The sequence below is a fragment of the Girardinichthys multiradiatus genome, chromosome 20 (assembly GCF_021462225.1).
Source record: "Girardinichthys multiradiatus isolate DD_20200921_A chromosome 20, DD_fGirMul_XY1, whole genome shotgun sequence".
Lineage (NCBI taxonomy): Eukaryota > Metazoa > Chordata > Actinopteri > Cyprinodontiformes > Goodeidae > Girardinichthys > Girardinichthys multiradiatus.
Genome location: NC_061812.1, coordinates 33,006,778 through 33,032,103, shown reverse-complemented (window position 1 = coordinate 33,032,103; position 25,326 = coordinate 33,006,778). Strand labels below are relative to the sequence as shown.

At 40.5% G+C, this 25,326-nt stretch overlaps 3 protein-coding genes across 6 annotated transcripts; 2 read left to right on the top strand and 1 right to left on the bottom strand.

Annotated features, from left to right (window-relative positions):
* Window positions 1-257: 257 nt before the first annotated feature.
* On the bottom strand, window positions 258-9,900 carry LOC124857236 (trypsin-like). 3 transcript variants are annotated; one of them, XM_047348417.1, is made up of 5 exons: window positions 9,631-9,900; window positions 7,430-7,589; window positions 4,779-4,920; window positions 4,408-4,674; window positions 258-2,398 (listed from the first exon to the last, which is right to left on the bottom strand). In XM_047348417.1, exons 1-5 carry the CDS (start codon window positions 9,806-9,808, stop codon window positions 2,225-2,227), a joined length of 921 nt encoding a protein of 306 aa, XP_047204373.1. In that variant the 5' UTR covers window positions 9,809-9,900; the 3' UTR covers window positions 258-2,224. The 3 variants fall into 3 exon arrangements, with proteins under 3 accessions (XP_047204373.1, XP_047204374.1, XP_047204376.1); XM_047348418.1 differs by having other exon boundaries at window positions 7,466-7,589; XM_047348420.1 differs by having other exon boundaries at window positions 4,779-4,839; window positions 7,466-7,589.
* Window positions 9,901-12,404: 2,504 nt separating this feature from the next.
* LOC124857116 (trypsin-like) lies at window positions 12,405-19,472 on the top strand. 2 transcript variants are annotated; one of them, XM_047348238.1, is made up of 6 exons: window positions 12,405-12,526; window positions 13,649-13,717; window positions 13,829-13,979; window positions 14,176-14,317; window positions 18,227-18,478; window positions 18,992-19,472. In XM_047348238.1, the coding sequence occupies exons 2-6, from the start codon at window positions 13,657-13,659 to the stop codon at window positions 19,139-19,141; spliced, it is 756 nt and encodes a 251-aa protein (XP_047204194.1). In that variant the 5' UTR covers window positions 12,405-12,526; window positions 13,649-13,656; the 3' UTR covers window positions 19,142-19,472. The 2 variants fall into 2 exon arrangements, with proteins under 2 accessions (XP_047204194.1, XP_047204195.1); XM_047348239.1 differs by having other exon boundaries at window positions 12,465-12,526; window positions 13,646-13,717.
* An 822-nt stretch (window positions 19,473-20,294) lies between these two features.
* On the top strand, window positions 20,295-25,176 carry cdab (cytidine deaminase b). Its single transcript, XM_047347597.1, has 4 exons — window positions 20,295-20,617; window positions 21,254-21,365; window positions 22,888-22,945; window positions 24,714-25,176. Exons 1-4 carry the CDS (start codon window positions 20,431-20,433, stop codon window positions 24,819-24,821), a joined length of 465 nt encoding a protein of 154 aa, XP_047203553.1. The 5' UTR covers window positions 20,295-20,430; the 3' UTR covers window positions 24,822-25,176.
* The last annotated feature ends 150 nt before the right edge of the window (window positions 25,177-25,326 follow it).

Here is a 25,326-nt window from a genome sequence, read left to right as displayed (position 1 = left end):
ATAGCTCGTTTAGAGACCCTTTTAAAGATATGCTAATTTTGTGAGATAGGAATTTTGGGTTTTCATGAGCTGTATGCCAAAATCATCCGTATTAAGACAATAAAAGACCTGAAATATTTTAGTTAGTGTGCAATGAATCTAAATATATGAATGTTAAATTTTCATCATGACATTATGGAAAATAATGAACTTTATCACAATATGCTAATATTTTGAGAAGGACCTGTAATTCCCTTGCTCTGAAACAACACGTTGTCCGGATAGTGTCCAATATTTTTTATATTGCTGAAGTAATCTACTTTGAAAGCATTGGATGCCAACTTTATACCTGTTATAAAGTGACCACATCAGATGAAACTGGCAAGATTCAAACTTACCCATGGGGGAGAACTTTATTTAATAGGAGTTTTCCACACTTTGATGGCTTCTGTTAACACTAATATATCCTCAGAGTAAACAAGATGAAGCGAGGCCTCCACACATTCAGTGATGGGGCAAAAGACAAAAATCATGTTTTCACAGAAGAACTAAACTCAATATAATTTAGCGGACAATGGAAGGAAAGATGATAAGTGAGCCTGCAGCAGAGCTGACTTTTTACACGTTTTCTATTCATAAAGAAGGATCAGATATGGCACACCTACTCCCTTCAGACTTAACAGCAAGATGATCTGGAAAGCAGCTCTTCACATTAGAATAATGCTTTTATGCTGTCAACTCAACTGGATAATAGTTTTTAGGCTCTAAATCAAATAAGACATATTTTAGATGAAAGAGCCGATTATCCTAGCAAAAGTATTCATACCTCTTGAAGTTTTTTTCACATTTTGTCATTTAACAATTACAGACTTCTTTATATTGTATGGGATAAACCAACACAAAGTAGCACATAGCTGTGAAGTGGAAAAAAAACAACTGATGCTATTCACTATATTTTAGTTTTTGTCAGTTTTTCTTTACTCTAGAGCAGTTAGTTAGATTAGATGGAGAGCATCTGTGGCATAGATTCTCAATTGGATTTAGGTCTGGACTTTGACTAGGCCAAATGTACTCTGACGTGAACCATTCCATTCTAGTTCTGGCTGTATGTTTAGGGCCATTGTCCTGCTGGATAGTAAACCTCCATCACAGTCTCAAGTCTTTTGCACCTACTAGCAGGTTTTTTTCCAGGATTGACATGTGTTTTGCTCCGTCCAACATCCCATCAACTCTCACCAGCTTTGCTGTCTCTGCTGAAGAAAATGGTAAATGAACTGAGCTTAGCGCCTTTCCAGTCATACCAACAGCTCAAAGCGCTTTACACTAGAGTTGATGTGCAGTGTTTTTTTGTCACAATTTTGGTCTCTTCGTAGCAGAACAAAGATATTTTCTGCAAATGGTGGTTCTTATGGCTTTCTTTTAACAAGTGTTTTCTTCTTCACACTCTTCGACAAAGGCCAGATTTGTGGAGCACACAAGTAATGATTGCCCTGTCAAAAGATTCTCCTACTTGAGCTGTGGATCTCCCCCAAGGGCCTTTTGGCTGCTTCTCTGATTAATACTCTTCTGGCCTGGCCTGTCAGTTTAGGTGAACAGCATCTTCTAGATGTCCCATAGTAATAGTCAATTTCTGGACTGAACAGTGATCTGTGAGATATTCGTTGCCTAGGATTTGGTTTTATAGCCCAACTCTGCTTTAAATGTTTCCACAACTTGAACCCTGACCTGTCTGCTGCTTTTTTTTGGTTCTCATGATGCTGTTTCTTCACTAATGTTCTCTACCAAAGATCTTCATAGAAGAGCAGTTCGCTGCACTGGTTCTTCTTTAGGTTTTTATTTGTAACAAAAACTGAAAGTGAAGTACTTCTTTACTTCACAATTATGCACTGCTTTGTGTTAGTCTATCACATAAATCTCAATACCCTAAAGTTTGTATTTTAATTTGACAAAAAAAGGATATAATTTTTATGATGCCATGAAAAGTGTCTTTCTCAGGGTTTTTTTAAATATATTTTGCTCTTTTCTTTACTGAAAACAATGCAAATATCGCACTCTTCGCTAAGTGATGGTATTTATCGTCATAAAATTGTGTTTTCTTACAGATTGTGAACTTTGTGAAAACAGCACACCAGAAAACTCTGTAACTGTGGTAGCTGACAAAGACATTTCCTAAAACTATAATCTTTCAGAGCAAAAGATGCATTGCTTTTATATTGGTATAATAACAAGAGAACACTCATCAGCTTCATCTGTATCCAAAACAGTGCAGGTGTTGCCCGTAGATAGTTTGATCGATCCAGCGGCGGAATCTGGACACAGCGGTGTACACACCAGGAAACTTAGCGTCGCCGCACCCATTGCCCCATGAAACCATGCCGTACACCCGGCCCCTGCACACCAGGGGCCCGCCCGAGTCTCCCTGCAAAGACAAAACCACACCCTCTATCAGTTACAGTGACAAAGTCCCCTCAGTGATGAGACCTTCAGATTTCACATAGTGCTGAACCTTTGGGAAAACATTTCAGCAGGAGTTTGCTAATCCTTTGGCTTAAATGTCTCAGTCACTTTTGTTGTATTATCTTCAAGTGTACAAATATAACGTTACCTAATTTGATGTGCCTTTCAGTTTTTGAACAAACAATATCCAATGAAAAAGACCTACTGTACAGAATGAAATATTGCATTTAATAAATTATAGCTTTCAGTGATTGTATTGAAATTCAAACCTTGTTTCAAAAATATCTGATAACTTTATGAAAAATTATGTACACTTGTGTTTGGATTTTTTTTTTTTTTCTACAGGGTTGTTCAATGCTGTTAACCAAAGTTCATGATAGGCAATTAAACAGAAAAACAAATTCCCACTCTGTTGAGGTTTGAAGTTGAATTTATCATATATTGTCACGTTACAAATAAAAACTTTAATGGGATTTTATTGCTTAGACCAACACAGAGTTGTGCACAACTTTGAAATGGAAAGAAAATGATACATGATTTTCAACATCAAATCCAACAATGGATTTCAATCATTCACTTTACTCTGATACTGCTAATAAAAAACTGCAAACAATTACCTTCAGAAGTCATTTAATTAGAGGACAGAGTCCTTCTGTGTATAATTTATTTTCAGAATAAATCCAGCTGTTCTGTGAAGGCCTCAGAGATTTGTTAGAGAACATAGGTGAATGTGAAACAACCAAGAGACTCATGGCAGTTCTAAAGCGACTGCGGAGATCCCCAGCTCAAGCACACATCAACTATTAGTTGTGCACTCTGCAAATCAGGCTTTTATGGAAAAGTGGCAAGAGGAAAGTCGATATGGACAGACAGCCATAAGAAGTCCAATTTATAGTTTACCTCTAGCTATGAAACTTGTGGAACAAGGTCCTCTGGTCAAATGGGACCAAAACTAAACTGTTGTTTGGCAACACATTGCAGATCAAAGCAGATTCATGTTTTATACTGGCATAGTCAAAGTCCAGATTTAACTTTCGTTTGGAATCTGTGGCAAAACTTCAAAATTGATGTTCAAAGACACCCTCCATCCAATCTCGTTAAGCTTTTATGATTCAGAAAACAAGACTGGAAAAAAATCCATTCTCTAGATTTGAAAAACTGGTGAAAACCTACCCCAAAATACTTGCAACTGGAATCGTATAAAAAGGTGGCTCTATAAAGTGTTGACTTAGGGAGCCGAAGACTCTTTAGGTTTATATTTGTAAAGAAAAAACGTGCATAATTTCCTTCCACCTTGCAAATATACACTAGTTTATGTTGGTCCTTCACATAAAATTCCAACAAAATATGTTGAAGTTAGTGGTTGTAAGATGACAAATGTGAAAAAGTTTTAGGGGAATGAATACCTTTGCAAGGTACATCGTCGCATTACTTTAAATCAGTTGTTATTGTTTTTCCAACTTCTTAAAAGTCTCCCAGTACAGTGTTAAATTTAAGTCTTAGAGGTAAGTAAGTAGGTTTCTTCACAAAGGGAAATTCTGTGTTAACTACTGGTACATCACAAATTGTATTTGAGGTCATTTTCTTCTCATATTACAGACTGAGAAAGAAAAGACACATTAATAAGCACAATCAATAAACCATAACATACAACAGCATTTAAGCATGTTGTTTGCAGTAAAATCTGCAGCTTTTCTGATGCTTTTCTTCTTCCTCTGCAACAGACTGAAATGACTGTTCATCATGTGCTGATATGAGGAACTGTATCATCTTACAAAGAAATGAGCTTCCCCAAAACTGGGTTATGATTATACTCTGCTGTGAGATGAAAAAAGAAGATTGTGCTAACTGATATCCATTAAAACAGGAGTTTATTTTTTGAAAAGTGAATTCATGTATTTTCATGCATAAAACAACCCTGTAAGTCCAAACTGGTTAAACTGGGCACCACCTAACAGCCCTATGTTAAACCTTGCATGCGTCTTTTCCTCCTGACTGGTAGCCGGCGCAGATCATGTTTGTCGTGATGTTGCCATCGAAAGAGTCGCTGCTGTTACATCTCGCAGCTGAAACAATTGGCACTGTGACCGTCCTGAGCTCAATAGGGACCTGGCCTCCACCCACACTATTGTGGCCCCATCCAGACACCTGACACAGGTGGCCTTCGACTACGCCTGTCCCTTGTCTGGGGAGAGGCGCCAGCGATACAAACTTGTTCAGGACCATAGGGGCACGCAGCTGGACAGAAAACAAATAATGGAGGACAGTTTGTGGTAAGAAAAAGGTTTTAATTAGTGATGGAACACAGTAAAATGGTATATATATGTAAATCTCTGCTGTACCTTGATGAGCATGATGTCAGCATTGTTGGTGCTGCTGTTGTACAAGGGATGAGTGACCAGCCTGTGGGGTTTAGCATACTGCTCAGTACCCTCGAAGATATTTACTTTGTAGTCACCTGCCACTATCATCATCTGATCTTCCCTAAAACACACATATGTCTTCATTGTACAGAACATCACCTTCACCATCAAACAGACATGATAAAGTGTATACTTTATGCACAAGAATTTGGCAAGAGAGCATTTAAACAATATCATTTCTATGCATGTTATTCAACTCCAAACTGTACAAACTTGAATACTTATCAGATTTAAGATTTAAGCAAATGAGGTGATGTGTATTTGTGTAATGAGGGAAGGTGAGACCTAAAGAGATCAACACCATATACAGTGGGGTGAACAAGTATTTGATACACTGCAGATTTTGCAGGTTTTCCCTCTTGCAAAACATGTAGAAGTTTTTATTTTTTTACAAATACAAATGAATTACTTAAAAATCACACAAGGTGATTTGCTGGATTTTTGTTTTAGATTCCACCACTCACAGTTAATGAGTACCCATAAGAAAAATTAAAGACTTCTACATGCTTTGCAAGAGGGAAAACCTGCAAAATCTGCAAATACTTGTTTTCCCCACTGTATCAAAAGTCAAAAATTATGAAGTCTTTCAGAGGAATGCAGCCCTCTTAAAACTGCCAAAATATTGGGTATCACAGAACCATCAATCATTTTGTTGGTAATAGTCAACAGGGTCTCAAATGTGTTGAGAAAGAAAATAGCTAATTTCTGGCCACAGAATAGAGAAGAATTAAATGTGAAGCTGACCCATTCCCATTCAGTGCAGGCATATTCGAGAACAGTTGGCTACCTGGAGACCCCAAAATTAAAAGGTGTTCAGTGCTCAGAGACATTTCTAAGGCAATGGAGGCTGAAACGACACCACAGAAGTCTAAACATTCAGACTGGGACAATACATATCTGAAGACAGATTTTTTTAAAGATTTTATAGACTGAATATTGGTGAAAAGTGACTTGTGATAAATAACCAAATCAGTAAACAATATTATTGGATTCAGGTTCATAGCAAACACAGATAAACATGCATAATACAAACATAGAAAGTTCCCTCTGGCCGACATCTACTGTTTGTCATTAAAACAAGTTTCTTCATCAGTTGATCTCAACTGATGAAGAAACTGACTCCATGAATGCAGGGCTCAGAACTGTAGCTGGTCACTGTTTTCCTTTTCACCTGTCAGAAATGTTTATTTGTAAATTTTGAGTTATTACTCTCATTTAACAGATAATAATAAACAAGTGAGATGGAAATTTTCATTTGGTTGCATAATAACTCTGTACACCTAATGTTATGCAATAGTTGTGCACACATAGCTATTCTCCTAAGAAAGACAAAACCTCACTTTTACTTTCTTAAATATTTAGGTTTGAGGTGTGTTAACGTATTGGATGGACTGAGAGCAATGCAGTTGTCAAAAACAAATTCTTCAGAAATACAACATGCCTAATAATTGCGCTGTATTTTTGTACTTGTTTGAATAAGTAGATTGCATACAGGAAAATGTGTGAGCAGTGTAGAAATTTTCCAACTCAGAATGTGGAAGAGGGTTGACTGTGACTGCAGCTGGATGGTTGTGAACAATGGCTTACTGTGAGCTGGCAGGACTGGGTCAGTGCAACAGAAATATGGACGATTTCCAGGAACTAGACAAGATGACACTCCACCGTCACTCTGTGTTTAACACACACACACACACACACACACACACACACACACACACACACACACACACACACACACACACACACACACACACACACACACACACACACACCACACACACACACACACACACACACACACCACACACACACACACACACACATACAAACACACAAATGATGCTGCACCAATGTCAGCTGATTCAACTGTATCTGTTTGTGAGCAGTTTGACTTCCAAAGGACAAGATCACCGTGACATTACCTGTCTGTACCAGAACTGGGTTTTATTATTTTTTTTGCTTATACAAATCTGCTCCTATCATACCAAATGAGGATCAACACAGCAAACTCGGGCTACAAACCACAAACTATCTAGCAAATACAAAAAATAATTAGGGTTCAACTAAAGCCAAACATGAAAAGTGCTTTGCAAAACCTTTTTCACATTTTGTGATGATAAAAAAAACACAAATTTTGTTGTACTTTAGGATTTTATTTATATGATGGACCAACACAAAGTAAAATATTTACAAGCAATGTTCATTTCCATCTTGTTGCCATATTTGTTATGGGAGGGGTGGAGTGGAGAGAAGCAGAGAAGCAATGTCAGTGGTATGGTTGTTTTTTCATAGTGCTGAAAGCGTAGGGAAATATACATAATACACTGTATGTAATATCTGTAAATATCGGGTACCGAATATTTTCATATCTTTGCATCATTAGTTTTTATTTATTGCATTTTTGAGATGCTGGCATCAACATGATGAAGTAGTAACTACACACAAGCCCTCCATGTATATATTGATTTATTTTTGATTTGTCTGCAATTGTTGGAAGCTAGTCTCCCAGAATAAAAAGGTATCCTTCAAGCTCATAGTTCTAGATGATTACAGCTGTTGAACACTCTTACCCGATGTTACAATGCGCTGCAGTCAGAACCCAGTACCTGTGAACTAGTGATCCCCCACAGAAGTGTTGGCTGCTTGTGCTCTGCAACGATACCATGTATTTGATGGAGTTTGGTGCAGCAGCGTGACCGCCTATTATGCGGCTCTGCATGAGCATTCGGCCTGCATGAAAACACAAGCACAGGGTGTATACTAGTATCATATTTACATTTAGATTTCTTTATCATTTTTATTCCTTTATGGACACTTATTCTAAATCTGTCCTGGTAAATTGGACTAACAATGAATCATTAGGATCGCTCTAACCTAAAAAAAAAAAAAAGCAAATGAAGCTGCATGGTTGGAAAGCTTTAACAGACAGTCTAAGTCCACCTTCAAAATAGAACTCCTCAAGTGAGTAGGAAAAATATATGACCGTAGAGTTCCTCCTTATCCCCCTTATACCGCTCCCTCCAAGTTAATTTACCCAGCATTAGAATTGGTACATTTCTATAATGTGGGGGACCGCGGTGCAATAAAGGTAATGAAACGCAGCCTCCCCGAGTAACCACATCACTCTGGCTGCAGAAATATAACAGCAGGTACTCTCATGCCAGCCTTATGTAACTGCTAAACCATAAAGCTCTGACCTCAGGCTGCACAATCAGAGACAGAAGAGATGTGAGGATCATTACATGCAACTACTCAACACAATGGGAAGGAATACAAATACTCTTGAAATTATTAATATCCACCCCACACTGTAATTTATAGGGATTATTTTTGTTTTAACATGATTTAAGGAGAGAGAGCTTCCTCTCCTTAAATCAATCGAGAGCGAAGCTCTCAATTTACTGGTCGGTCTACGTTCCTACCCTCACCTATGGCCATGAACTTTGGGTCATGACCGAAAGAACAAATGAGTATGTCTATTTCACACACCAGAACTGCCACCATGGAATAGAGTGTGAAATCCGGTTGTTGGCTCACTGGAGTTGGGCATGCCGAAAAAATACTTTCAAAAAAAGCCACAGTTAAGTTGAGCTCACTGGAGGTCTATAAGAAAAAACACTGTAAGACTTTGCAGGAACTTCCCACTAAAATTAGATAAGCAAAGCAAAATCTGTGATGCAAACAAAATATTCTTCGCAATCCAATTTGGCAAGTTGATCAGACTTGTTTCTGAATTGTCTTGGCAAAGCTTCTTGTTGGATCTGTGTTTTTTCACCTCTCTCTCTGCGACTCCTAATATTTGTCTGTGTCTCGGGAGCCGGCATGCGGTGATTCCAAGGAAGGAGTCGTGTTGTGGTGCTGATCGCCCAATCAGAAGCGAATTTGGTTGAAATGTGATATTATTATTTTATATTATTATTATTATTTACAGCCTTTAGACACAAGGAGAGGCACAGAATATAAATAAACTAACCTCGTAGATAAAATCTTCACATTTAAGGCTAATTTCAGAGTTTAATCTAGAATTATGACTAATCATGGATTTCTTAAACACATTTCTAGTAATAAGACATAAATTCAACCACTGCTTTATATGGTGAACTCTGAAGTTTGTCAGCATAACTGAAAAGATAATGAATAATTTGGGTTGAATTTTGGCTAGACAATAAATTTAAAGTGTGTCAAAGTGAATTTTGTTTTTGTCTATTTTGGTGCATTTTAATCAATAATACTTTATTTGGGCACATTAGAGCCTTTCATGGATCTATAAAATAATACCAGCTTTCTCTGCTGCTCCATTACCTTTCAGGTTAGATAACATGCAGTCTCGGACATTTTTTCCAAAACGTCCACTGGAGCCCTCAAATTAAAAGAATATTTCAGCTTTTCACCTTATGGAGCTCGGCTGTGGAAATAGTGAGGCTCCTTCTGCTTCTCAATGCATCTTTTTTTACAGCAGTGTGTTGCATTGTAGATGCATAAAAATGACTCACAACCAGAAAGTTAAGAAGCAAGGCAGCTGTCTGTTTGTCTTACACATTCAAACTTTATCATCTGACTAACTTAGACACCAGCAAATGTGAGCTTAAAGACTTTGTAAATTACATTCCACATTCAATTAAAAAATTTCTTTTGTATATCCAAAGGGAATTTGCCCTGTTTTTTAGAGTGTAAAAATAAAGAGGATACATTAAACTATTATTTCCAAAGATACATTGGCCTTTCCAATTATGGTTTTCATAAAACAATGAAATCACAAAAAAGTACTCACTGTGGACCGAGGTTAGATCCAGGAGCAGACAGAATAAACACATAAGCAGGTTCATCGTATAGCAGACAAGGATGTTACTTTTGAGTATATATATATATATATATATATATATATATAGAAATAGCTGAACCACTGCAGCCAAACAAGCAGCGTGCTCTCTGTCGGCCCGACTGCTCATTCTTTCTTCTCTGGTAACAGTGGAAGTGATTCTAATCAATCTTCATCCTTAGGTTTCTTGTTAAAAAAAACGATTTTAATTTCATTGGTTTTCATGAAGCGGCAAGGTCACTCCGGGACTGACTGAGAAGGGAAAAAGAAAATAAAAAAACAACAAAGTTCACATTCAGAAGGTCTTTATTATCAGAACTGTCTGTCCTCTGACCCCCCCTGACTTGTTGAAGGCCTTACGTTGTTGCCATAGCAACAAAGATGGTACTGTCCCCGGGCGGGTTCATCTATACTTTATCAGCATGCAATGTTTCATCATCCAGGATTATCCCTGCTGAAATATCTCTGTGTGTGTGTGTGTGTGTGTGTGTGTGTGTGTGTGTGTGTGTGTGTGTGTGTGTGTGTGTGTGTGTGTGCTTATTTCTGTGCTCCATGTGGTTCTGTTGTGTACTGTCAGGAAGATTCACACAGCAGTGAAAAAGACACAGAGGTATTTTACACACAAGTGGCTCTCTCTGACTCATCAGCCATTACTGAATCTGTGTCAGCAATGATAAGAATTTATTATCAGCCTGACAACTACAACAGCGATGATGATGATGATGATGATGATGATGAGCCATCTGGCAATTCAGCATCATTCACAACGGGAGGTGCGGGGGAGAAGGCGTGTGTCTGAATGTGTTTGTGTGTGGAGGGTGTGGGGGGTGGTCGCCTGACCTCCTCTTGTTCCACATTTACAGCCCGCTAAATAATTGATGTTTTATCCAGAGAAAGGGAAAGGGGACTTTGTGCGGCCTTCCAATGCTAGGTGTTTCCCAAGTCAAAGCTACTGTGGCCTAAAGCTGCAAAATAACACAACACCAGATAAACCATTTTCCAAAATACAGCAAAAAAATGGTAAAAAAAAAAAAAAGACATTCCAAAATCTTTTGTTTCTATGTTTTTTTTTCTTTTATATAATATTTTATTCATCATTAATTTAATATTTTATTAATAAAGTATTTTTGAATTGAATTTATTTAAACTGAACCTAGCTGGGAACCTGGTCGGAGTTGATGGAACAAAATAAATAGAAAGCAGGATCTATATACAATGGTTCTGCAAAGTATTGACTCAGATAGGCTGAATACAAATACAAATACATTTATTTATATCAATAAAACTTAGAAAACCATTAGTTTACTCAGCTTGCTAGTCCCTGCAGAAGAATGATGATACCACCATGTTTTACTTTGTGTCAAGGGTTTTTTTTTTCAGGGGGATGTGCAGTGCTAGTTTTTTCCATAAAGGTCCAAAAGTTTAATTTCTTCCACAGGTGTGCTGAGTTCCTTTCATGGCTCGGGCTAAATCTTTTAAACCAGATGTTTTATGGCTTTCTTCCAGTGATGGCTTCCTTTTTGCAGCTCTTCTATAAAGGCCAGATATGTGGAGCGCAAAACTAATAGCTGTCGTGTCAATGGATTCTCCCACCTAAGTTGTGGGTTTCTGCAGCTCCTCCAGAGTTATTGTTGGCCTCCTGACTGTTTCTCTGATTAATGCTTCTTCTGCCTGTTCTGTCAGTTTAGGTGAAAAACCAAAAGACACATTTCAGATTTTTATTTGTAAAAATTTTAAACTATGTATCCTTTTCATTTCATGTCCTAATTATGCACTACTTTGTGTTGGTATATCACGTCTGTGTGAAACACCATGATGTTTGTAGTTGTAACGTGACAAAATGTGGAATGTGGGGTTCAGGTAAATGTTCAAAGCACTGTTGATTGTGTTTCTTTTCTTTTTTCTGCTTAAATGTTTCCCACAAAATTTTTATTATAACTTTGAGCCTAACTCAGAGCTTTGTTCAAGGCGTCTACCTCATTCCTAGTGTAACAAACACACTGGGCACAAAGGCACACTGTTTGTCACAGCAACTTGGCACCCAAGGGATAGCTGAGCATGCTATCACCTTCCACCCTCACAGGTGGAAAGACATCTTGAGGAGTGTCGATTGTATGTAGGCTAGGAGTTAAAAACCAAAGCAAACTCTCTTTGGAAATAAATCACAGAAACCACGGGAGGTAAAAAAAAAAAAGGCTGTGAGGGAAGAAGAAATAAGACGGAAGTTACATTAGAGTGCATTACAGCTGGAGAAGGGTTAGAAACACAGAGCTTTGACAATTTATTAATCATAAACATGATTAGTGATTTGATCATGAGTCAACGTGAGATGGACAAAGAAGCTTAGAATTCTTGCTCTCTGACCAATTTTACAGGAAACGGGGGGAAAAAAGCTTTTCCTTGTTCAAGTAAAGAATGACTGCAGTCATCTCTTGCCACATCTCACCTTGACTGAACACTAGAGGGCTCTTTATAACATCGCTGGATATAAAAACATGTCAAACAAGTATAGGTTATCATTTCTCTGGCTTGTTGGGTTTCAAGTCTGCAAAGATCCAATTTATCTGCAACGCTGAACAATAGGCTGAAGCTGTGAGAACAAAGGCCCCTGAAAGAAAAGGGTGTAATAAAAGAAAAGGATGCAGTGTTTTTTTCTTCAAGTACTGGGTCAGACTCTCTCCTTTCTAAATGTGACAGAGACGTTAATAATGGTGAGGGATAATAAGAGGGACAGGCTTGTTTAGACTATAAAAGAGTCCAGACAGTTCTCAGACGTGTGATGTGTGGGATTGTATTAGTGCATGTTAAAGCTGGACATTGGGGGGATTCTAACGCAACTGTTGATAAGGTGAGACAGCTTACATATCATCATCAATTAGCAGTGCCACTGTTATTCCCATCTTTTGCAGCTTGAGATTTAAAACTATTTTCATTCAACGTTCAATAAGTTGTTTGTTGGTGGGAAATAAAATAGATATCTCTTAATAATAAAACAATGTAAATGAGTATAATAAAACATTTAAACATTTTGTGTCAAATATGTTTTATACCCTTCCCAATAATCAATGGAAAGATCTTTATTGGCAATAAAGGAATCAAACCCTTATAATTTCCAACCAGCTTTTTGCATGTTTCCATTGGTGTTTTGATGGTTTATCTATGGTGATGAGCTCCAAGTGTTTGAAGCTGGAAGGCCTCCTAACCATCTCCCTAATCTTTAGCTCCCTGTGTGAATTTTCTATCAAATTTAAGTCTCAGAGACCCTAGCTGGGCCACTCTATAAGATTAATGTTACTTCCAGTCAGAAGAAACATGTTGATAATATCAAAACATTAATTCAAAGCTAAATCTGCTAGGGGTATGAATATCTCTGGGCTCTTTTCTTCAGGCGTATGTTATGTTGCATTATTTGGCTTTATGTTGTATCATTCTGTGTCATTTTATGTTACATAAAGTTACATTTTGTTATTTTACCATGCGTTACATTACATTATGTTACATAGGTTTTATTACGCTAGGTTATAAAATGTATGAAAATGTTGCGTTATTTACATGACACTTTATTACTTTATGTTATGTTACATTTTATTTTGTCAGAACATTTTTATGTAAATTGCATTATGTTGTGTTAAATTGTGAAATGTAAATAAATGTTGTGTTATCTATTGTTTTATGTTTTGTAGCATTATGGCACATTATGCTCTGTTATGTTACTTTACATGATGTTTTGGGCATTACTCCTGAAATCTCATGCATTATTTGATAATCATGTTTTTTGCTGCTCTGTGGAAATTATTTTACTTCTACGATTTATTTTACTTGTGTTGCTGTTGTTAAGTATGCCGTTTAAACTGCAGCAAAGTGATGTCATTATTAGTTTTCTTTCGGTATATAAATAGCACAATGCTTCTGTCCGTACCATGAGATTTTTGGTTGTAGCTTGATTTTTGCCTGTATTTTTTTAAAGTAGCTGATAAGATGCAACTGGCTCCGTTTTGTCTCGTCTTACTGCTCATCCTGATTGTCACTAACCTGGCAGGTGAGAAATAATGCCTATTGTCCTTTTGTCAGGATATCACAGTGGACCTGAATGCAAATGTAAAGTTGTGTGGAAGAGAAAGAACGTTTTGTTTTTCTTTGTCTCTTTTAGTTGAGAATGATAACAGAATTGTTGGTGGCACAGTGATAGAGCCTTACTCTATCAAATACCAAGTCTCTCTCCTGTACAGAGACTCCCACTTCTGTGGAGGCACCTTGATTCACCCACAGTGGGTGGTGTCTGCTGCCCACTGCTGGAGACCGTAAGTTACTGCAGCTTCACCAGTCAACACCACCTAAGTATTAAAATCTATCAGTTAATGTGCATTAACGCGTAAAATTCAATATCATTATCAGTTTTTCATGTGACAGAAATAAATAACATTAAATTACATCTGTCTAATCAGGTGTCTTTAAATAAGCCCCATAAAACGTATTGCATGCTTTTTACCTCTGCAGAAATCAGTTGATGAAAGTGGTCCTGGGCGAGCACAACATCAATAAGAAGGAGGGATTTGAGCAAATATTTGACGTCTTGTTAATCATCAAACATTACCAGTTCAATTACTGGAACCTTGACAACGACATCATGCTTCTTAAGGTAGAAAATCCACTGTGAGAACTCTGTTCAGAGAAATGTTTTGATGGAGAAAATGTTGAGAGACCATCATTTTGAATAAGCAATTAGAGGAACAGTATACATTGTAATTTAAAAAATATTATGTACAAAATGACACAGAGTTAGAAATAAAACTGTATTATGTTAGATATGTTAATACACAATTTTAAGTCTACTCGATGTCTTTAGCTAGGCATGAGAAAATTTTGTTTCACTGGCCAAACTACTTTATGCTACCCTGTGTATATTACATTGTTTGTTTAATCTTCATTAGGTTTTAATACATTAATACTACTATTGGATCTACTACTATTAAAAAATGGCACCAACAGTGTAATTCCATTGTTGCCATTTTTCACTTTTCAAATTCACAGAAATATCTTGCAAGTGCTGCAAATTATGTACCTGATCTTTGTACTCGTACTCGTCGTCTTCTGCTTGTCCGCAGCCGGGTCTTGGGGGCAGCAGACTCAGCAGAGACACCCAGACATCCCTCTCCCCAGACACCTCCTCCAGCTCCTCCGGGGGGAGCCCAAGGCGTTCCCAGGCCAGCCGAGAGACATAGTCCCTCCAGCGTGTCCTTGGCGGTCCCCTGGGCCTCCTCCCGGTGGGACATGCCTGGAACACCTCCCGAGGAAGGCGTCCAGGAGGCATCCGATATAGATGCCTGAGCCACCTCAACTGGCTCTTCTCGATGTGGAGGAGCAGTGGCTCTACTCCGAGCCCCTCCCGGATGTCCGAGCTCCTCACCCTATCTCTAAGGGAGTGCCCGGCCACTCTACGGAGGAAGCTCATTTCAGCCACTTGTATCCGGGATCTCGTTTTTTCGGTCGTGACCCAAAGTTCATGGCCATAGGTGAGGGTAGGAACGTAGACCGACCAGTAAATCGAGAGCTTCGCCTTCCGGCTCAGATCTCTCTTCACCACAACGGACTGGCACTGTGCCCCCATTACTGTGGCAGCCTCACTGATCCGTCTGTCGATCTCCCGCTCCATTCTTCCCTCACTTGTGAGCAAGAGCCCGAGACACTTAAACTCCTCCACTTGAGGCAGGAACTCCCCTCCAACCTTAAGAGGACAAGCCACCCTTTTTCGGTCGAGTACCATGGCCTGGAGGAGCCGATCTACACCCCAGCTGCTTCACACTCGGCTGCGAACCGCCCCAGCGCATGCTGTAGGTCTTGGCTAGAGGGGTCCAGCAGGACCACGTCATCTGCAAAAAGAAGAGACGAAATCCACTGGTCCCCAAACCAGACCCCCTCCGGCCCTTGGCTGCACCGGGAACAAGTCCGACTTAGTGCCGGCAATGTGGACCAAGCTCCTGCTCCGCTTGAACAGAGACCGGATGGCCCCTAATAAAGGGCCCCCGATTCTATACTTCTGGAGCACCCCCCACAGGGCATCACGAGGGACACAGTCGAATGCTTTCTCCAGGTCCACAAAACACATGTGGACTGGTTGGGCAAACTCCCATGAACCCTCGAGCACCCTGTAGAGGGTATAGAGCTGGTCCAGTGTTCCACGGTCAGGACAAAAACCACACTGCTCCTCCTGAAGCCGAGGTTCAACTATTGGCCGGACTCTCCTCTCCAATACCCTGGCGTAAGCCTTACCTGGGAGGCTGAGGAGTGTGATTCCCCTGTAGTTGGAACACACCCTCTGGTCACCCTTCTTATGAAGGGGGACCACCACCCCAGTCTGAGGCACTGTCCCCGACCGCCACGCAATGTTGAAGAGGCGTGTCAACCATGACAGCCCCACAACATCCAGAGATTTGAGGTACTCAGGGCGGATCTCATCCACCCCCGAAGCCCTGCCAGCGCGGAGCTTTTTAACCACCTCGGTGACTTGAGCCTGGGTGATGAAAGAGTCTAACCCCGAGTCCCCAGCGTCTGTTTCCACCAGGGAATGTGTGATGGCAAGATTGAGGAGATCCTCGAAGTACTCCTTCCACCGCCCGATAATGTACTCAGTCGAGGTCAGCAGCCTCCCACCTCCACTATAAACAGTGTTGGCGAAGCACTGCTTCCCCCGCTGGACGGTTTGCCAGAATCGCTTCGAGGCCAACCGGTAGTCCTTCTCCATGGTCTCACCGAACTCCTCCCAGGCCCGAGTTTACGTCTCTGGCACAGCCCGGGTGGCGGCACGCTTGGTCTCACGATACCCGTCAGCCGCCTCAGGAGTCCCACAAGCCAACCACAGCCGATAGGACTCCTTTTTCAGCTTGACAGTATCCCTTACTGCCGGTGTCCACCACCGGGTTCTGAGATTGCCGCCGTGACAGGCACTGCTGACCTTACGGCGGCAGCTATGGGCAGCAGCATCGACAATAGATGCGGAGAACATGGTCCACTCAGACTCTATGTCTCCAACATCCCCCGGAATCTGGTAAAATTCTCCAGGAGGTGCGAGTTGAATACATCCCTGGCCGAGGGCTCCGCCAGACTATCCCAGCAGACCCTCACTTTGCGCTTGGGCCTGCCAAGTCTGTCCAGCTTTCTCCTCCTCCAGTGGATCCAACTCACCACCAGATGGTGATCAGTGGACAGCTCAGCCCCTCTCTTCACCCGAGTGTCCAAAACATGTGGCCGGAGGTCTGATGATACGACAACAAAGTCGATCATTGACCTCCTGCCTAGGATGTCCTGGTGCCAAGTGCACTGATGGACACCCTTATGTTTGAACATGGTGTTCATTATGGACAATCCTTCACTAGCACAGAAGTCCAATAACAAAGCACCACTCGGATTCAGATCAGGGAGGCCATTCCTCCCGATCACGCCTATCCAGGTGTCACTGTCGTTTCCCACGTGGGCGTTGTAGTCCCCCAGCAGAATAATGGAGTCTCCGGGAGGGGCACTATCCAGCACCCCCAACAGGGACACCAAGAAGGCCGGGTACTCCGCAATACCGCTCGGCCAGTAGGCTGAGACGACAGTCAGAGACCCGAAGGCGCAGGGATGCGACCCTCTTATCCACTGGGGTAAACCCCAACACGAGTCGGCTGAGCTGGAGGGCAACAAGCAAACCCACCCCAGCCCGCCGCCTCTCCCCGTGGGCCACTCCAGAGTAGAAGAGAGTCCAGCCTCTCTCGAGGAGATGGGTTCCAGAGCCCATACTGTGCGTGGAGGTGAGGCCGACTATTTCTTGTCCATATCTCTCGACCTCCCGCACAAGCTCAGGCTCCTTCCCCCCCAGCGAGGTGACATTCCACGTCCCTAGAGCCAGCCTAAGCATCCGGGGATAGGGCCGCTGAAGTCTCCACCTTCGTCCACCACCCAATTCTCTTTGCACCGGTCCCTCACGGTCCCCTCCTTGAACCGCCACCTTAAAGTGGTGGAGGGGCTTGAGTGCTCGAATTATCCTAGAGGCTATGTTGTCTGGGGCTTAAATGCCCCTGGTAGAGTCTCCCATGGCAAACAGGCTTTAGGTGACGGGTCAGACAAAGAGCGGTTCAAGAATCCTTCATGAGTACTAGTATATTGAGGTACGTGACATCGCCTGGTACGGCAGAGCCGGGTCCCACCCTGGAGCCAGGCCTGGGGTTGGGACTCGCCAGAGAGCGCCTGGTGGCCGGGTTGCTCCTTGTGGGACCCGGCCGGGCCAAACCCGAACGAGAGACGTGAGGCCATCACCCAGTGGGCCCACCACCTGCAGGGGGAACCGTGAGGGATCTTGTTTTTGTTTTCTTTTGAATACCTTTATAACACTCCGTAATTCCCCACTGCCACTAAATTATAAAGTATTACAGGGGGAAATTCATAAGTATTTTAATGTAGGCAAAATTATACAATAGCAATGTGGATCTAGGTTTGTTACTGAGAAGCAGCTCACATGCATTGCTAGCTTTTTGAGATGACTAACTGAAGGGTGTTTTCCTCTGTGGGTCAGCTGGACCGCCCTGCTGTCATCAACGAAGCGGTGAATCCAGTGATGTTGCCCCGCACCGGCACTCTGCAAAACTTTGCTCGGTGCACAGTCAGCGGCTGGGGGGTCACCTGGGTCTACGGCCAAAGCCTGTCCCCTGAACTGAGGTCTGTAGATGTGGATTACTTCGCAGATTGCTGGCATTACTACTACTTCAGGATCACAAACAACATGATCTGTGCTGGATCCAATGAAGGAGGGAGAGACTCCTGTCAGGTGAGCAACTAAAGCAATGCACCAAACATTTGTGGCAGCAGATGAGTTGGTTGTATTTTCTTTTTGCTTTCTGGTATTAAATAATTCCAAGGAAAATGAAAAGTGGGATTTTGAATCAGATTATCTGAAAAGAACCTGCCTGCTGCTGGTGAGCACAATAAGTGGAGCTGCTAACAGAAAATGCAGGAGTTGGAAAAAAGCCTGATTTTAAATTAACTTTCTCTTGAGCTGCGCTCTCTGGACTCAGTAGATGTGTTCAAAAAGCTCCTTAAAACCTATTTGCTTAGACAAGCATTCCAGCCTCAATGGACCCAATGTTGCCACTTTGTATTGTTCCATTTTAATGTTTTATATTGTTTGTTTTGATTACTGTGAAGCACTTTGTGACTCTGTCTGTGAAAAGCGCTATAGAAATAAAGTTTACAAACTTACCTACTTAAATTCTTTTTAAATGCCACTTTAAACTGAACAGCAATTTATCTCTAAAATATCCCCTTCATTTGACCTTTCCAGGGAGATTCAGGAGGACCGCTTGTCTGCAACGGTAAACTGGAAGGCATTGTGTCGTGGGGCATTGGTTGTGCCTATTCTTTTTACCCCGGCGTCTACACTAATGTGAGAAACTACATCTCATGGATCGACTGGGCCATTCAGAACAGCTAACCATCCATCAGCTTAAGAAGAGACTCCTGAGATGAATCTTTGAATGGATGCTGAAAATCAAAAGGCTGTTTGATTGTTTGTCTTAATAAACTTGAATACATCTGCTCAGACAATATAACTTACAGAGTATAAAGTTTTACACTTATTCTTATCAATGAATATAACTCACATTACTACTATTATAACACATCAATCCTGAGAGGTGCAACTTTTTAAATAAATGCACTTTCAGTGTTGTTTTAAACTACACTTCAAACAATTTCAAGAGACTCTATGTATGGGAGTTTTTTCCTCAAACAATTCTTCAAAAAACTATAAAAAAGACGGTAAAATAAAGATACATATTTTCTCAAACTGATTCGTCATTTTCTGTCGTTTTGCTCTTTGAAAAGTATTCACACTTTTTTAAAGTTTCCACATTTTGTCAAAGTCCTTAAGCATACAAAAGCAACAATGGAATAATCTAGATCAAAATTCTAAAACTCCCATCATACATGTTTCTTCACAGTTTTATAAGTAATATATGAGTATATATATATATATATATATATATATATATATATATGTGTGTGTGTGTGTGTGTGTGTGGCACATCTTTTTTTGTGTTCCTAATGTGGCTTCTTCCTCAGAGGACGTTTTAAGACTTTTTTTAACAATAGCTTTCTTCTTCTTGCCACTGTTCCTTTTAGGATTGATGGTTTGACGGTTGGCATGCCGGCAGATCCTCAGATAATCACCCTATCACCTGAGCAGTGGCTTGCTGCAGCTCCTCCAGAGTAAAAACATGCTTCTTGGTAGTTCATCTAAGAAATGCTCTCCTTACCTGCTGTCACTTTAGGTGACAGTGTCTTGATAGGTTTGGTAACTACAAATGCACACCACAAAAATTAGAAAACCATTGATTATTTTTTTCTTTAAATGGATGTGTTGTTCGTGTTCGTCAGTGAAATAAAATTCCAACAAAATCCCCCCCAATCCTGGAAATGACAAAATATAAAAAAGTTAAAGGGGGAATGAAAACGTTTTCGAGGAATTGCAAGTCAGTTTTCCAGTCAACCAACACAGATCAAAGTTCAGAAGAGTCACTGAAACTTCTCTTGTTGCACCATACCCTCTAACAGTCATTAAAGGTTGCACCATCCAAACCGCCTTCCTTTTTATTCCAGGAAACAATTGGCTGTGTGACTGCACCCTCTCTCCCTTTTCCTTAGTCGCATTTACATTTAAAGCACAGCTACATCAGTTTCATTCAGACATTCAAAACAAACTAACAAAATCAAGAAGGCAGTATGGATGGAGTCAAGTCCACACAGAAGGTGTTGCATACTAAGGACCAAAGCTTGAGACACTTGTCGCAGGAGGAAGTTAAAAAACTGATCCATCAGTCCGATGAGGCCAAAAAGTATTCTTACTCTCCGTACAGCAAATTCAGAGTGGGAGCTGCACTTTTGACCCTCGACAACCGTGTGTTTACGGGTAAGCTGTGTTGAAAAGTAAGATGAACAGAGATCAAATTTTATTTTAGGAAAACAGAAAACTAGTAGTATTGCTTTTAACTGGACTCAAAGAGTATGAGAAGTGACCGGTACATTGTGTTCAGTATTATGTAATCTACACTGAGACAAATCAGTTCTGACTCTGGGTATATTTATCATTTAAACAACACATATTTAGGTTTGTTCTTATGTTTATGCTTCCAAACTATGTTAATTATTACCTGAGAGTTAACTGAGTGGAAAATTTAGAGAAGGGGATGATAGTCCAGCCCATCAATCAATAATCTTCTCAGGTGACGCAGCTTCATGATTCCATCTGACTGTATCCCAAGCTTCCTTTTGTGATATAGATGCATTCTGCTTCTATATCACCTGTGTCAACCTCACCTTGTACACAGATAGAGATGTTCTGTCAGTGTGGCTAGACATCACAAATTCACCTGTTGTCATCATGTGAGGGGGTGGGGTAAAGGGTGAGAGGTGAATAACAAACAGCTGTGAGTCCAAAGACCCAGAGAGTAATTATTTGAGAAGACCTGAAAAGGTAAATACGCTTTTGGCCTGTAGAGGGTCTCTTTACAGAACCATACATTATGTCTATTTGTACCTCTGGCAGGTTGTAACGTGGAGAATGCAAGTTCCAATCTGGGAGTGTGTGCTGAAAGGAATGCTATTGCAAAAGCAGTGTCAGAAGGCTGCAAAGACTTCAGGGCCATTGCAATTGCTAGGTAACTTGCATCTCTGACTAACACAGCTGATGTCTGGAAAGTTCGATGTATTTTCTGTCATACCGGAATCTACCCTGTTTTCATGCTGTAATCACTTCCGCATTACCAAACCTAAACAAAATATCGCAAATTTCACACATTTTTTTAAAGAACATAGAAATATGCATTTTCTTAAAAGATTTCTACTCTTCCCCATCTCTCCGTCGACAAGAGAACTCACAACCAGTCTATCATTCACTTTCATTATAATCAGTGCTTAAATGTCTTATATCTAAAAAAAAAACTATAGATGTATCACAATTCCCATGAATGGCAACCAGACCTTCCTGGCACTTATGGCCCAAGAATAACTTTGATGCAGGGCCTTACCTTTTTGCGCCATACCTTTTTATCCACCATCAACGGTGGCCCTGATTACTAGCCTTTGTGTTGACGGCAGGCTCCGCTGTGGGGAAGGAGCTTTGGAGGGAGGGCTGTAGCACAGCAGAGAGCAAGGGGGAGGGACCTGTAAGGTGTGCTCGTTCAAACTTTCAGACCAAGTCCATTGTACCATAGGCCACCGATGACGGCGGATACACAGCTATGGCACATTTACTGGTAGGGACAAAACGTCAATGATATGCTTTGACTTTGACTTGTCCATGCCATTGGCACAGCAGCAGCACACAGGCAATCTTGAGCTAGAACAACAGTACGCGCTGTGCGGGAAGGGGTGTGAGCAGTGCATGCACGAGCAGATTGACACTGTTAAGAAGTTCCTCTTGGCTCTGATTTGTTGGTCCTGACCAGGAGCAGTGTATTTTTGCAAATGGCAGTAGGACCACTGGGAAGAGTCATTGAAGCTTGTTTTTTTTTCACAGATTGTCTGCCTATATTCTACTGTCAGGACATATTGACAGTTTTAACAAAAATATAAAAACATTTTAACAAAAGTTACATACTGCAGCCTTATTGATAGTATATTATCCTACTTCAGCATAGTAACCAATATTCACTAATGTTAGCGTTACATTAAGCATTTTATCTAATGATAGCTTAAAAGTTGCTTTTAACATAGTAGATATAGAAACGTTTATCATTATAGAAACGTTTGCTGTTGATAGCTAATATGCTTATATCATCACATTAGACAAGGCCAGCATTTTTATCTAATGCTGGCATATAACATGCTATTTGCTTGTTAGCATTTTAAACTTATTTCATCCCCACAATAAACCTTGAGGCCGTCCACTATAACTGCTATTGCTCTACTGCAAAGACATCACTGCACCTTTTCCATACCACTCAACACTTAAACATACTGGTATTCAATGTGCTTTTGTAGTAATTTTTCAACAGTTCTCCCCTCTTTTTGTTCTTCCAATATTGATGGTAATTAGTACTCTTGCTTGCTTTACATTTGTTTTACATTATGTTCTTCTACAGAGCAGTTAATCAATTCAGCACATCCCCACAGCATTTTCAGAGGAAATGCATTTTTTTCTGTTTTCTATGTAAATTCTTACCATTTATGTTGTTTCAGTGATTTGAGTGACAAGTTCATCTCCCCATGTGGGGGCTGCAGGCAGGTCATGCGAGAGGTATGATCTCTTCTTGTACACTCACTAACTTTTTTTTGTCTCTAGGCATTGCATATTTATTAGGCAACTTTGCTAGATATTTTCAAGTAAATCATATTGCTGTAAACAGGCCTAAGTAGCTCAGTTGCACATGCTGGCAACCTTTTATTGAGTTGTGAGTGTATCATTTATATATACAGTACAGACCAAAAGTTTGGACACACCTTCTCATTCAAAGTGTTGTCTTTATTTTCATGACTATGGATATTGTAGCTTCACACTGAAGGCATCAAAACTATGAATTAACACATGCGGAATTATATACTGAACAAAAAAGTGTAAAACAACTGAAAATATGTCTTATATTCCAGGTTCTTCAAAGTAGCCACCTTTTGCTTTGATTACAGCTTCGCACACTCTTGGCATTCTGTTGATGAGCTTCAAGAGGTCACCTGAGATGGTTTTCCAACAGCCTTGAAGGAGTTCCCAGAGATACTTAGCACTTGTTGGCCCTTTTGCCTTCACTCTGCAGTCCAGCTCACCCCAAACCATCTCGATTGGGTTCAGGTGACTGTGGAGGCCAGGTCATCTGGCGCAGCACCCCACCACTCTCCTTCTTGGTCAAATAGCCCTTACACAACCTGGAGGTGTGTTTGGGGTCATTGTCCTGTTGAAAAATAAATGATGGTCCAACTAAACGTAAACCGGATGGAATAGCATGCCTCTGCAAGATGCTGTGGTAGCCATGCTGGTTCAGTATGCCTTCAATTTTGAATAAATCCTCAACAGTGTCACCAGCAAAGCACCCCCACACCATCACACCTCCTCCTCCATGCTTCACGGTGGGAACCAGGCATGTAGAGTCCATCCGTTCACCTCTTCTGAGCCGCACAAAGACACGGTGGTTGTAACCAAAGATCTCAAACTTGGACTCATCAGACCAAAGCACAGATTTCCACTGGTCTAACGTCCATTCCTTGTGTTCTTTAGCCCAAACAAGTCTCTTCTGCTTGTTGCCTGTCCTCAGCAGTGGTTTCCTAGCAGCTATTTTACCATGAAGGCCTGATTCACACAGTCTCCTCTTAACAGTTGTTCTAGAGATGTGTCTGCTGCTAGAACTCTGTGTGGCATTGACCTGTTCTCTAATCTGAACTGATGTTAACCTGCGATTTCTGAGGCTGGTGACTCGGATGAACTTATCGTCCACAGCAGAGGTGACTCTTGGTCTTCCTTTCCTGGGGCGGTCCTCATGTGAGCCAGTTTCTATGTAGCGCTTGATGGTTTTTGCGACTGCACTTGGGGACACTTTCAAAGTTTTCCCAACTGTTCGGACTGACTGACCTTCATTTCTTAAAGTAATGATGGCCACTCGTTTTTCTTTACTTAGCTGCTTTTTTCTTGCCATAATACAAATTCTAACAGTCTATTCACTAGGACTATCAGCTGTGTACTGTATCCACCTCCTGCACAACACGACTGATGGTCCCAACCCCATTTATAAGGCTTGAAATCCCAGTTATTAAATCTGACAGGGCACACCTGTGAAGTGAAAACCATTTCAAAGCAAAAGGTGGCTACTTTGGAGAACCTTGAATATAAGACATATTTTCAGTTGTTTCACACTTTTTTGTTTAGTATATAATTCCACGTGTTAATTCATTGTTTTGATGCCTTCAGTGTGAAGCTACAATATTCATAATCATGAAAATAAAGACAACTCTTTGAATGAGAAGGTGTGTCCAAACATTTGGTCTGTACTGTATATAATTCATCATTGTTTTAATTACAGTTTGGGTGTGACTGGGACGTGTATCTTACAAAGTCCGACTGCTCATACATGAAGATGACTGTGGCCGAGCTCCTGCCTGGCTCTTTTGGCCCTGAATACCTGTCCTAGAAGGTTTCCAACATTTCCAACAACCTCTGAGCTTGTATTATAATGCAAAAAGGTTCACTGATAGAAGAAAGATTAGATGCAATGTTTGGCTGTAGTAATGTAGCCTTAATTTGCTAAATATGCTAGAGTTCTCTAATTGTGAGCTTTGGTTTTTAAGGCGAATAGTGATTTATTTAAAACAATTAGTAACTGATGTTTTACAAATGAAATTGTGAATAAGGCAAATGTGTAACACACATCTGCTGTATTTGAATAGCATGTTCTTATATGTTTCCCATGTGGAAGGGTGTCTAAGAGAAATGGATCTCGTTACTATACACTATAATCCAATAAAAGTTACATATAAATTTAAAAATGCTTCAGATATGTTTATTTTAAAGAATTTATTTGGGATGCCTAATGCACTAATTGTGGCCCTGGTGAGTTTGTGAAAACAATAATTTATAACAAGAGATTTTCGTTTGCCCTCTGAAAAAATTCAATTACCAATTAATTTTTTTTTTCA